At 47.8% G+C, this 14,051-nt stretch overlaps 1 protein-coding gene and 1 pseudogene across 1 annotated transcript in view; one reads left to right on the forward strand and one right to left on the reverse strand.

Moving 5' to 3' along the window:
• Positions 1 to 1,652: 1,652 nt before the first annotated feature.
• LOC126012898 (uncharacterized) lies at positions 1,653 to 1,772 on the forward strand (annotated as a pseudogene).
• Positions 1,773 to 1,798: 26 nt separating this feature from the next.
• MTOR (mechanistic target of rapamycin kinase) overlaps positions 1,799 to 14,051 on the reverse strand; it is a 151,908-nt gene continuing 139,655 nt past the window's right edge. Inside the window, exons 50-58 of the mRNA XM_049775256.1 lie at positions 13,261 to 13,343; positions 11,648 to 11,720; positions 11,062 to 11,136; positions 10,536 to 10,671; positions 9,824 to 9,889; positions 7,435 to 7,515; positions 7,058 to 7,138; positions 3,735 to 3,840; positions 1,799 to 2,661 (exon numbers count right to left, since the gene is read on the reverse strand). Of these exons, the coding sequence (XP_049631213.1) occupies positions 2,646 to 2,661; positions 3,735 to 3,840; positions 7,058 to 7,138; positions 7,435 to 7,515; positions 9,824 to 9,889; positions 10,536 to 10,671; positions 11,062 to 11,136; positions 11,648 to 11,720; positions 13,261 to 13,343 (717 nt within the window). The 3' untranslated portion in view covers positions 1,799 to 2,645. The remainder of the gene's footprint in view (positions 2,662 to 3,734; positions 3,841 to 7,057; positions 7,139 to 7,434; positions 7,516 to 9,823; positions 9,890 to 10,535; positions 10,672 to 11,061; positions 11,137 to 11,647; positions 11,721 to 13,260; positions 13,344 to 14,051) is intronic.

Consider the following 14,051-nt stretch of genomic DNA (forward strand, 5'->3'; position numbering starts at 1 on the left):
GATTCGAACCAACCACCTTTGGTCCTGGATCGGCTGCTTGCAAGGCAAACGCCACTGTGCTATCTCTCCAGGCCCAATAGCTGATTCTTTTAATAGAACATTAGGAACTGTGACTGTGGGTCAAGGGTTGAGTGAGGCTTTTGGTACTGGTGAATCATGTTCCTTCCCACAGCCCTGCCTCCCTGCCCCTCCCCTCTCCTCTATCAGTATTTGGGGGGGATCTCACAGAGGCCATATTACCCCTTCTTTTGGGGAGGCCAAACCCAGCAGTGCTCAGGAATTACTCCTGGCAGGGCCCGGAACTATAGGGAGTGCTGGAAATTGAACCCAGGTCAGCTGTGTGCAAGGCAAACACACCCTTTCCGCTGTACACTGTGGCCTCCTAGTTCCCATTTTGCTCCTCTCATTCCTCTTACTCTCTTTTGTGAGACCTCATGGTATTACCTGCCATTCTGAATATAAAAAAAAAAAAAAAAAGCCAGGGCGGGGACTGGAGAAATAGTACAGTGTGAAGGGCACTTGCCTTGAACATAACCTATCTGGGTTTGATCCCTGGCACTCTATGTGATCCCCTGCTAGAAACCAGGCCTCAGGTTCCAAAGACAGGACACTAATGAGAAGTGGGTCTTGAAGCAAACATTAATGTAGGAAATAATCCACGCAAACTAAAGAGGGAGAAAGTTCAGGAGTTCCAACACATAAGCCTTCTACTCCTAAAAAGTTGGAAGCTCTGTAGGAAGTCAGGAAATGCAAGAAAGTTTTCCTGGAAATCCAAGTATTTCTTAGGAACACTCCACACTCAAAGGTGAGATTAGGTGCTCTAAACACCAAGCCAAGGTGTTATATTCAAATATGTTTCCAACCAATGAGTAACAGGCATATACTGAATGGGATGGGATCCGATTAATCCCACAATCCCCCAAACCCTTCCAGGAGTGAGCCCTGAACACCACCAAGTATGGCCCACAAAACCAAACAAAAAACTAGTTGTCCTTTTTTTTTTTTTTGTAGTTTTTGGGTCACACCTGGCAGTGCTCAGGGGTTACTCCTGGTTCCATGCTCAGAAATTGCTCCTGGCAGGCACGGGGGACCATATGGGATGCCGGGATTCGAACCGATGACCTTCTGCATAAAAGGCAAATGTCTTACACCTCTATGCTATCTCTTCAGCCCGTCCTCCTCCTTTATTTTTGTTTTTTGGGCCACACCTGATGATGTTCAGGGGCTACTCCTGGCTCTGAGCTCAGAAATTGCTTCTGGCAGGCTTGGGAGACCATATGGGATGGCGGGAATCGAACCCAGGTCCATCCTGGGTGGGCTGCATGTAAGGCAAATGCCCTACCACTATGCTATCCTTCCGGCCCCAAGTTTTCCTCATCTGCTTCATCTAGCAAACTCCCACTCAGGCCTTATGACCTAACACAAATGCCCTTTGTGAGACACTTTCCTGCCTGGCTCTGTGTACCTGTCCCCATCCTCAATCCCTGGCTGCGGCTCACTCCATCTCTGATTTTGCTCACTTGTGCTGGTGGCAGAGTGGCTGGCCACTTGGTTGTGCTTTTCTGGTGCCTGGTCTGTGAACCCCAACTCAAGTCCACAGATATCCTTCATGTAGATGCTTCTATTGCCAAGTACAAAACAAGTGTCATGAGTCTACCAGCCATACCATCCTGAACACGTCCGATCTCATCTGATCTCAGAAGCTAAGCAGGGTTGGGCCTGGTTAGTACTTGGATGGGAGACCGCCTGGGAGTCCTGAGAAAATGCTTATTTTTTTGAAGGAATAAATAAAAAGACATTCTTTCCTGTTTTTAAAATTCTGATGTCATTTATTGGCACAAAAATGATTCCGATACAGCATATGGGTCTCGACATGGCCGCATTTTGCCTCTGTGCGCTCGGCTGAGTGGTGACTCTACTGGTCAACCCCGCCATGTCAGCACCTCCACAACAGCTTTTCTGTTTACTAAGTGCTAAACACTGCAGGCCCACCATCATGGGAAGGCCAGGGCCCCCTGCTGCTCCCTGATTCCCCTGTGCTTTGGCTCAGTTGAGGCCACCTGGGAATCGGGAGGGGCCTCCCCACCGTGGCCCAGGGCTTCAAGCACTGAAGCCGCAGCACCATGGGCGGGCGGCAGCAGGCCGGCAGTGTTCACCCGGTGTGGCCCAGCGTGCAGATGTAGCTGCTGCTGTCCGGGGACCGGTGAGGTAATGGGACGGATGAAAAGGACCAAACTGCTTCTCCCCCAGTCTTTGCTCCAGAGTCCTGCCGTGCGTCCTACAGCCCAGGGCTTCCTGGCTGCGCTGTTTGCTGGGGCCACGGAGAGAAGGAGCAGCCATTCACTCTGTCCACAAACACGCAGGCTGACCGCTCGTGGGAGTTGAGTGAAAACCCGTATTTCTAAAGGTGTGGATCTTCTGTCCCCCAAAGCAACGGCTTGATTTATGCAGTGTCTGTCCTGGGAACCAGATCAAGCCTTGTGTTTCTGTAACAATATATTCTTCAACAGCAGCTAGAAGGTTGGTTCAAACCAACTTTCCATATACAGTAGTTCTTTTCATTTACATTTTAGAATGTTCAACATTCAGTTCGTAGGAAGCAGATACCAAAGTTCAGAAGCTCCAGAGAAATCCCCTGGGCACAGTTACCAGAAAGGACACCTAAGGAGACAGGAAGAGAGCATTTGAATAAACTGGGCCTTTTCAGAACTTTCCAGAGTTAAGGGGAAATGGGAAGGCAAGGATCCAAGGGGCAGGAAGGCTCTGGAACTCCTCCGTATTGGCCTGTGTAGGGCCTGCCCCTTCCTGCCCCTCAGGTCTTCCTGCCCCTCAGGTATGGCTGCCACTGTGATCACCAGTTCTTCCTAATCCCTCTAGCTCTCTGGCTCTGCCTCCAACCATGCCTCAGGTAAGGAATCAAAGCAGAGCTGAAAAGTTACAACCCTGAACCATAAATCTGACTTTTTGGGGAGACACAGCTGGCAGTGCTCAGGGGTTATTCCTGGCTCTGCATTCAGGAATCACTCCTGGAGAGGCTTGGGGGACTGTAAGGGATGTGTAAGGCAAGTGCCCTCTCTGCTGTATTCTCTCCAGCCCACATCTATCTTTATCTCTAGTCACTGCCTGGTTTTCCCCTGCCCTTCTGGTATCTTTCTCTTGAAAGCAGAAAGGCACCTCTATTCAGTAAGGTAGTCTCTCTACTTTACTGGTGATTTTTGGGCCACACCCGGCAGTACTCAGGGATTACTTCTGGCTCCACACTGATATTACTTCTGGTGGGGTTCAGGGGATAAAGCCCAGGTAGGCCGTGTGCAAAGTAAATACCCTATGAGCTGTACTATCTCTCCATGCATGCCACACCCCCAATCTACTCTTTAGTATTTGGCTCCCAAATATAAATCTGTAATTTCCAATTTTCTCCTTGTGAGAATAATGAGCGAACACAGCAACACAGCTCTTTAACAGATTTGAAAGTAGGATCACTACTTAATGGTTAGCTCCCCAATCTCTGATGGCTCTAAGTTGGAGGCCCAAGATGTTAATGTTTGTTTATTATGTTTTTTTTTTTTTTCCTTTGCTACACCCGGCTGTTCAGGGTTTACTCCTGGCTCTGGGCTGAGAGGGACTATAAATGGTGCTAGGAAGGAATCAGGCCTGGCTTCGTGCAAGGCAAGTGCCTTTCCTCCTTGCTATCTCTCCAGCCCTAACCCAGGCAGTTTGAGATGCCTGCTCACCATCCAATGTAGCACTGGCACAGGTTTTCATGGGATGTCGCTTGTTTGATGAGCAACTCAACTTGTGTTGGGACATCTAATGTTTCATCGTGAGAAAAGTCGCGACCTAGGAAAAGAGAAAAATATTTAATCTGTGCTGGGTACCAACTTCTACTCTGCCTGACTCTGCATTTCAAGACTATTTTAGTTGGATATTGTTTGGAAGGGACAATACTGTGAGGTGTTAGGAAGATGTCTCTGGCTTTTTGTTTTTGGGTCACACCCTGTGGTGCTCGGGAACCATATAAGATGTGGGGGACAGAATCTGGGTTGGCCTCATGCAAGGTATATGCCCTTCCTAAAGTGCTATTGCTCCGGTTCCTCAGGCTCTTTTTTGGCCACACTTAGTCCTCGGGGATCATTTCTGACAAGACTTAAGATGCCATCTGCAGTGCCAGGGATTGAACCTGGGCCAGCCAGGGGCTTTACTTCTCTAGTCTGCCCTTGGCAGTGCTGGGTGACCAGCCATCTGGTGTGGAGAATCAAACTCTGCAGCCTCTCACGTTTTATGAGTCATTTCTCTGGCCCACATTTACTGTTTTGTTTTTGATTTTGTTTAGGAAGTGGAGAAGCTTTGGGGCTACACCCAGCAGTGCTAAGGGCATAATCTTGGTGCTTTTTAGATTTGTTTCTGGGGCATAAACAACTATGCTCTGGGCTAACTCTTGGCTCTGTGCTCAGGAAGGACTCAAGGTATGACATGGGGCCCGGGATCGAACCCAAGCTGGCCATTACCAAAGTAAGCACCCTGCCCACTGTATGGTCTCTCTGGTCCTCAATAGTTGCATTTTAAGTTAATTTCTGCAGGTCTTACATACAACAGCCTCCTCTTGACTGGATTGGTTCTAAGAGGGTAAAATCTTCAGCTGGCCAAAAGCAATCTGGCAGAAGGGTTTATGAGACTTCCTCTCCTTTCCAAAGCATCCCCTCAGATGACGGATGAGAAACCCAGCTCTGTTTGAACCCTACTTTGTGCCCGAGTTGCTCTCCCTTGGGGCTGCTGCTTCCTTAACAGATGCACACTGGCCTCCAAGAGGCCTTGCCCTGCCAGCCAGCTCATAGCACCTCTCAGCAATGTCTTTGCCCACAACACTAGAAGTGTTGAATCCTCTTTCACTGTCCGAATCCTTTCTTCTGGCTCAGCAGGTTCCCCCACTTCCTTTCTTCCTCCCTCCCTCTCTCCCTCTCAGGGATTACGCCTGGCTCTGCACTCAGGAATTGCTCCAGGCAGGCTCAGGGACTATATGAAATGCCGGGAATCTAACCCAGGCTGGTCCCGAGTTGGCCATGTGCAAGGCAAAATGCCCTACCTGCTGTGCTATTGCTCTGGCCCGATGGCCCCATTTTCTTTCTGAGTTAATTCACCAAAGACCATCTTAATCTTTTTTGGATGGGTTGGAGACTGGGGGTGATTTGGACCATACCCGGAAGTGCTGGAGGACTATGTAGAGGTGAGGACAGAACAAGAGTTGGCCGCAGGCAAGCAAGTGCCTTCACCCTGGTACTATCTTTTGGGCCCAGAAAGATGCTTTTGGACCCCAAGTATGCCAGGCAGTGTTCCAGGTGCTACTTGTTTGCTGTGTGCCCCTCCCCTTCCCTGGAGCACTGTTTCCCTCCAATTAAGCCTAAATTCACCCATTTGGGTATCTGAAATATTGAAACAGTGTATGTTTTCCTTTCACTTGAGTTTCCAGTTCTGCTTTCCAGCTGTCCCCTTCCATTAAAGAAGAAAACAAACCCAAAATCCCCAGCCCAAAACCCTTTACCAGTCACTTCTCTGCAGTGACCAACTCTCTTCTACCTCAGACCCATCAGGGTCCTGAAAGCTGCCTCACTGCTTCATTTCTCTTCAACTCACATCTCTGAACTGCTGCAGTTTGGTGCCAGAGGCTCGGAAAGTCCCAGACTTCAGCCACATCAATCTTTGATCATCTGTCTCAGGACTTGGAGAACTTATGGCCCCTCTCTGCTGCCTCACCCCCCTTGGACTGTCCCGCTGGGCGAAGGAGGCAGCTGCATCCTGGACTCAAGCTGTCTCCACACAGGTAGTGATCACAGTGCAAACCCAGGGTCTCCGTGGCCCCCCACTGCCCACTTAAACACTTTGATTTCCTAGTGTCCCGCAGTCACAGGATGTAAACCCTGAGCACCTGCACAGTCCAGCCTTGGTTTACTCAGTCACTCAGTCAAACCCTTTTGTCCCGCTTTGCTGGGGAAATTAGCAGGGACGGATTGGCAGCAGGGGCCTGGTGTCTCTTCCAGATGTTAGTGGTGAGCTTTTGTTTTTTTGTTTTTGTTTGTTTTTGGTTTTTGGGTCACACCCAGCAGCAGTCAGGGGTTACTCCTGGCTCTATGCTAAGAAATCACTCCTGGCAGGCTCGGGAGACCATACAGAATGCCAGGATTTGAACCATAGTCCTTCTGCATGCAAGGCAAATGTCCTACCTCCACACTATCACTCCAGCCACTAGTGGTGGGATTTTTTTTAACTCAGCGAAGCAAGGAACCTACATTTTCTTACAAGCAGTATCACAGTGCCAAGTATCCCCCAACCCCCTTAACAATCATCTCTCTATATTTTAAGGCCAAGGAAGTCAAAGACTGACTCTATTTTTATCAATACTCTTTCTTTAGCATCTAGCACTTCCTAGTACACAATAAACAAACAGAACTTGATAGCAAACACAGGTGCCGGGCCTTAGCTAGTGCTCTTGTCATCTTCAGATGAAGAGACAGTGCCCAGTGCCCAGAGGTGGAACTGGGGTCTTTGGTTTCCTCTAGAAGCAACACACTCTAGGGTCAGTGCACAAAATATGCTTTCCTCCCCTTCCCAACAGTTCAAGTACGAGGACAGGAATGCGAGGGCTCAGATTTGCTCTAACATTAAGCCATAATGACGAAGTTTTCCAGAAGTTGGCTGACATGGAACTCAACGGGACTTTACGTGAAATGACTAACTTGTTATTTCTGATCAGAGAGGATGGATAAAGACACCCACACCTTTCCTGATGGCCTGTGAAATGGCCAGGTCACCAGGTAGAGATGAAGTTTAGTGCCTGGAAATAGTCACTTGTTCAAGGAGAGAAGCTTGAAAGATCTGTTCCCTGCCCCCCTTTTTTTCTCACACCTAGAAGAGCCCAGGGCTTACTCCTGGCCAGGGGACCAGATGGAGTCCTGGGGATTGAATCCAGGTCAGCTTGTAGGCAAGGCAAGATCCCTATGCACTGTGCTACCTATTTGGCTCTGGGTCCGTGCCTCTGCAGAAAACATACGCACATACTCACCAGTAAGCTTGTCTCGAACCCTGTTAATAATCTGAATAGCTTTCTTATTTAGGGCCTCTGGTTTCACCAAACCGTCTCCAACTGAAATACAACAAGGAAGGAAAAAAACAGGAGAAATTGGATTGTCACCACAGTTCAACAGACCACACTCCCCACCTTTTTTTACTTCAAATGATCACTGTGGTAAATGTTGAGCAAGACTCTCTGCGTCTTTATCCTCAGAAAATAATGAGAACTTCACAAAATCTCTGCTGCTGCTGCTCAAAGGCAATTTTGTTGTTTCATCTTTGGTTGACCCCTCTCCTGGTACACACAGCTGCTGTTTTCTTAATGAGCTCACTCATCCCTGGAGCTATTCCTTAAGAGGTTGGACTTACTGAAAGAATGAATAGATTCTGGAACTGTGGTCCCTGTTTTCTTATGGGCTGGTTCCCCAAGGTCCACACCATCCAAAATTTCTAGGAGGAAAAAAAGAAATCAGTTAGTGGGAGATCTAAATTCTAAGGAGCCATTGTTCCAGGACAGCTCTGAGCCTACCTCGCAAGGGAGAGGAAGGAACCTTTACAGTCGTGTACTTCAATGTCTTATGATCTGAAAACCCATTTGTAAATGTGAGCTATTGTTATTAAAGAATATGGTACCAATCAGAAGGGAAACACAGGGCCGGGAAGGTAGCGCTAGAGGTAAGGTGTCTGCCTTGCAAGCGCTAGCGTAGGACGGACCGTGGTTCGATCCCCCGGCATCCCATATGGTCCCCCCAAGCCAGGGGCGATTTCTGAGCGCATAGCCAGGAGTAACCCATGAGCGTCAAATGGGTGTGGCCCCAAAAAACAAAAACAAACAAACAAAAAAACAGAAGGGAAACACAGTTCTGTTTTAAAAGGAGGGTTGGGGACATGCCTGGTGGTACCCAAGGGTCACTCCTGGCAATTTTCCAGGAATCACTTGCAGTACTGGGTATCAAATAGAGGTCAGCTCCATGCAAGGTGATTGCTTTGGCCTCTGTGTTATCTCTCTGGTCCCAAGTAATGCAAAATTTCAATGAATGTTCGTAATACAATGTTTTGATGGAGCAGGAGTCACAAATAGAAACTAGAAACTGGGCCGGAGAGATAGCACAGCTGTAGGGCATTTACCTTGCACTCAATCAGCCCAGGACAGACTCAGGTTTGATTTCTGGTATCCCATATGGTCCCCTGAGCCTAACAGGAGCGATTTCTGAGCACAGAACCAGGAGTAAGCACTGAGCACCGCCGGGTGTAACCCCAAAACAAAACAAACAAACACTAGAAACCCCATCACAGCATCTGGGGGTGCTCATGCATATCCACAGGTGACGTTGTAACCCTGGGCCCCAGCTCCCTACCCAAGACACCCCTTTCCTTCCAACCCCTGCTGACTGCTTCCATCCACAGCTCAGGTTTCCCTGAGGCAGTTGAGAATAGCGCCTCTCAGAAGTGCTCGTCAACCAGGCTGGACCACAATTGGAGCGACTGTCCCTTACAGTCATCCTAAATATCTTGGTCAATGCAATACTGAGATGCTGCGCTACTTTGAACATTTTCTGTAGCTCACTCCTGCCCCCCCCCCCCCCCCCCCCCGTAAAATGGGTTTTACTTGAAAGTTCTGAGGAAGGGGAGGGAGGAAAATAGAGAGCGCAAAGTCTTCTCCAGAGTGGAGAGGGAGCCCCAGTGTTCAAGCATGCAACCGCACATCAATAGAGGGGAGCTATGCTGACAGGTGCATGCAGCACTGTGTGCATGGAATGTAACACACGTGTACCTCACACTTTCTTTCTGCACCCCAAACATCTGGTTTAGGTAAATAATTGGTTTTTCGTTTTATTTTTGGGCCATACCCAGCGGCGGCGCTCAAGGGGTTACTCCTGGCTCTGTGCTCAGAAATTGATCCTGGCAGGCTTGGGGGACCATATGGGATGCAGAGGATCGAACCCGGGTCCGTCCCAGGTCGGCTGCATGCAAGGCAAACGTTTGCCCTACTGCTGTACTATCTCTCCAGACCCTCTTTTTTGTTTCTTTTTGTGCCACACCTGTTGGTGCTCAGGCTGTGGTCCTGCTCTGAGTTCAGGGGATCATCACCTGGTGGGGCTCAGGGGGCCATATAAGATACTGACGGTTGAACCCAGGTTGGACATAACTGAAGCAAGTATCCCCCCTCCGGTACCACAATAGCTATTTTTGCAATAGATAATATTCTATTTATTTATTTGTTTGTTTACTTATTTTTTGGTTTTGGAGCCACATTCGGTAATGCTCAGGGGTTACTCCTGGCTCTGCACTCAGAAATTGCTCGTGGCTTGGGGGACCATATGGGATGCAGGGGATCAAACTCAGGTCTGTCCTAGGTCGGCCGCATGCAAGGCAAACACCCAACCGCTGTGCTATCACTCTGGCTCAGGTAATATTTTAGGTAATATTTTCTGAGTTTTAGGTATCTAATTCACTCTGAGATGAATAAATTTTAAAAAAAGTATATATTAGGTGATTGGGACCTAGTAAATATTTCTGGAAGTTTCTCTGAAGTCATATAAAGGCCTACTTGGTGATATTTTGGGAGTGAGAGCATTTCTGCAACTACCAATTGCAGTGGCTGTCACTGTCAGGAATCTCTTAAACTTTACTCCTGCAGATTCAGCATCCATTACTGCTTGAATGAAGCTGTGCTCAGAGTGGCAGGAAGAAAGCTTTATTCTAGAAGGCTGTGGACAGAGGGGACAGAACCTTCGTCTCCAGCGGATGCACCCACCTACTGACTGGCCAGCAGAGTAGGAATCTGTCCTCGTTCGGGAACGCTTGTTGCCTTTGGTATTTGCTAGGGAGAGAAATCGAGGGAGATTAAAAAAGTGCTTTAAACTTTGACTCGGAAAACTTGATCGATAAAATATTCTTGGATAATTAGAAGTATGAAACCACAAGGCCAGAAGCTGAGACTAACGGCTTGAGAAGGAGCAGGTGATGTCAGCGGGGTCTCCAGTCTTGGGTTCCCTCTATCCTTGAGTTTGATGCTGACAAGGTAAAGCAGGGACCTGGGGGAAGTCTGACTGAATGTAGAGAACGAGGAGCCTCTTGTGGGTAAACTCCCTCTATAGAGGCAGAAATCAAGCGTAGATGTGGCGAGAGTGCTGATGGAACAACTGTTTGTATCTCCAGCATCTCTCAGCCTGCTGCTCTAGAGGAAAGCTGAAGACATGCAGATAAATCACCAGAGGGTACTTGGCTTTATTCTGAAAGACGTTTTAGTTATCTATGGATGGATAACTGGAGGTTTCTGTAGTAAGTAATGAAAGTACTAGCAATAAAAGCCATTAGAGCCACTTTGGGAAATGGAATGAAAGAACAAAGGACCCTAACTCAGGCTCCAGGCAAAGGGGTTACGTAGAGGTGAGGGCAACTCATGTGTTAGGGCCCTCGTTTGGAAGGGCCTGAGAGCCCCACTTCGGGCACCTTTCTATACTCACTGTCCATCAGCCTCCAGTTCAGCAAGGGGTCATAGACAAAGGCTTCCAGCACAGCCATGACACTGTCCTTGTGTTCCCGAAGCACCTCCATCACCGTGTGGCAAGTGATTCTGTAGTTGCCGTCCAAACCAGTAACCTGTAGAAGGGCCAGAGCCACTCACTATGGGGCCCTGAGTACCAGCTCCATGACCAGAAAAGAAAGGTTTTGCAAAGACCGGTTGAAAAACTGAAGAACCTGATGGACAGTTATCAGGAACCACAACACCAATACAAGCACTTTGGGGGAACTTAGGACATCTGAAACAGAAGTCTGTTTTCAGGGCCTGAGATACTGTAGAGTTAAGGCACTTGCTGTGCGGGTAGCAGAGCCTGATTTGATCCCCAGCAACACCTAATTTGCTGAACACTGCCAGGACAAGCCCAGAGAGTGGCCTGAACCCCTGTGCCCTCAAAAAGTCTATCTTCAGGCAGAGTTGTAATTGAATGGATCCTATTCCATAACTGCTTTTTTTCAGTATCTACTCACCTCCATAGCATTGGTCAACATTCTTGTTAATCTAAATGGAATCTTCTCTGGGAATTTCTCCCTGGTCATTGCGACCTACAGGTAATTAAGGGTAGAAAACCAACCCATTAGACTGCCATAGCTGAAGCTAAAGTTTCTTTTTTTGCATCACAGCACTAAAGTTAGAACATGGATATGGCTAGAGAGACAGTAGGTAAGGCATTTGCCTTGCACAGCTGACCTAAGTTTGATCCCCTGAACCCAATATGATCTTCCAAATCTTCCAGAAGAATACAAACTGTATTTCTTTTTTGGGCCACCAGACTTGGTGGAGCTCAGGGCTTATTCGTGGCTCTGTGCTCAAGCATTGCATTTCTCCTGATGAAACCGGAAACCATATACAGTTCTAGGGATCTAATAAAGGTGAGCACCTAAAGCCCTGTGTAAAGTTAATTGCTTCCTTTGACTTTCTGTTGTGCTGGCATGAGAGGCGACAGTGAGAGGACAATCCATTTTGTGCTTCAATTTGCCTAAATGCTCAGAGGTGGGTGGAAAGTGGCCATCTGGGAAGGCGCGCTTTGTACAGTGTTCTGGGCCTTGCGTGTACCTCAAAGCAGTCCCCGAAGTCAATATGCAGGATCTTCCCGCTCAACCGGTCCAGCATCAAGTTGGATGGGTGTCTGGGAGAGGGGAGAGAACAGAACAAGATTGGTGGCCAGCGAGGACACTCAGGTAGGCAAACCACAGTCTGCAAGGCCAAAGCCATTTCCTCTCACTGCTCTCACTCAACTTCTGTAAATAAACTTTGACCAGAACATGACATGTTCATTTATGTATTGTTCCAGGTGACTGTTAACAACAGCAGTGATAAAAAAAAAATTGAAGCAGAAGGGGTCGGAGAGGGCCCGGAGAGATAGCACAGTGGCGCTTGCCTTGCAAGCAGCCGATCCAGGATCTAAGGTGGTTGGTTCATATCCCGGTGTCCCATATGGTCCCCCGTGCCTGCCAGGAGCTGTTTCTGAGCAGACAGCCAGGAATAACTCCTGAGCACCTCCGGGTGTGGCCCAAAAAACAAAACAAAACAAAACCAAAAAAAAAGAAGGGGTCGGAGAGATAGCATGGAGGTAGGGTGCTTGCCTTGCATGCAGGAGGATGGTGGTTCAAATACCAGCATCCCATAGGGCCTCTTGAGCCTGCCAGGGGCGATTTCTGAGCGTAGAGCCAGAAGCAACCCCTGAGCGCTGACGGGTGTGACCCTAAAACCAAAAACCAAAAAAAAAAAAAAAAAGTGCAACAGAAACTGGATAGCCAGAAAAGCTAAAATAGTTCTTCTTTGGCACTTTACAGATAAGATTTGCCAACCCTAACTCGTGTCTGCAGTAAGATTTTATCTGCGAATCATAATCTGCCCGTGATCCTGTGCTGCTTTCCTGTCCCAACGGCTCTAGACAGAGCAATCGGTGGGGGCGATGCTGGCACCTCAAGGTGAGGAGCCCTCTGGTGGCTACTCAGGATCTGTCACAGGTCCTATTTCCCTGCGTTGGAGACAATCCAGGCAGGATCATTTCAATTTTATCCAGAGTCTGTTAGCTTCTCAAAATAAGGATTCTTTTGTGTGTGTGTGTGTGTGTGTGTGTGTGTGTGTGTGTGTGTGTGTGTGTGTGTGTGTGTGGATTTTTTTTACTTCTAAATAATTGAACAAGACATGATCATGATTCTGGGAGAAAAGAAAGAACTAGTATTTTATTTTCCCAGCCTGAACTAGTATTTTTCTATTTAAAGTTCCAGTGAATCGATTTCTGAACATTTGTAAAAAATTTATGTTTTCCTGCAGTACACTGAGGTACAATTTATTATGCAGAAATACCAGAAGGACCTAGATGGGTTGATTTCAATTATAGAAATAGAATCCTTTATCTTAGCATTGTGACTGATGTTTATTAATCAATAAAAAGATCAATCAGATTTAATATGTTCCTTAATACACGGAATGAAGTAGTACCCTTGAACTCTGTTTTTTTTTTTTCTCTTTAGTTTGAGGTGTTGCTCCACAGACAGGAATAATAACAGGTAATAAGGGGTGGTACCTCTCAACATTAGTCTAGTGTACCAAACTCAGATATTGGCCAAATGCTGACGAGTCTCAATTGGGAAACAAAATAAAACCATTCAAGGAAATGCGAGAAGACAAAGAAGGCCGAAAGAAACCAATTCACTCACCTATCTCCCAGGCCCAAAATATACCCAACCATGGACATGACTGCTAAAGACCGGGTGTAATTAGTTCTTCGGTCAAACCACACCTAGGACACAGGAAGCACATGTGAGCCAGGGAACCAGAAGCTGAGAATAGCTGAAATAATGACACCTGTATCAGTTGAAGTTTTTTATTTCCTTTGATTTTAGGTCCACACCTGGCTGTGCCCAGGGCTTCATTCTGGCTCTATGCTCAGGGATCACTCACTCCTGGCAGGCTTGGCAGGCCGTACAAGGTGCATGGGATCAAACCCAGGTCTGCCATGTGCAAGCCACCTGCCGCCACCTGCCTTACCTGCTGTATGATTGATTGCTCCAGACTGTCAGCTGTTTTCTTTTCTTTTCTTTTCTTTTTTTTTTTTTTTTTTTTTTTTTGGTTTTTGGGTCACACCCGGCGTTGCTCAGGGGTTACTCCTGGCTGTCTGCTCAGAAATAGCTCCTGGCAGGCACAGGGGACCATATGGGACACCGGGATTCGAACCAACCACCTTTGGTCCTGGATCGGCTGCTTGCAAGGCAAACACCGCTGTGCTATCTCTCCGGGCCCTCTTTTTTTTTTGTTTTTGTTTTTCGGGCCACACCCGTTTGATGCTCAGGGATTATTCCTGGCTGTGCGCTCAGAAATTGCCCCTGGCTTGGGGGGACCATATGGGACACCGGGGGATCGAACCGCAGTCCTTTCCTTGGCTAGCGCTTGCAAGGCAGACACCTTACCTCTAGCGCCACCTCGCCGGCCCCTGCTGTTTTCTTAAATT

Source organism: Suncus etruscus, chromosome 6 (assembly GCF_024139225.1).
Source record: "Suncus etruscus isolate mSunEtr1 chromosome 6, mSunEtr1.pri.cur, whole genome shotgun sequence".
Lineage (NCBI taxonomy): Eukaryota > Metazoa > Chordata > Mammalia > Eulipotyphla > Soricidae > Suncus > Suncus etruscus.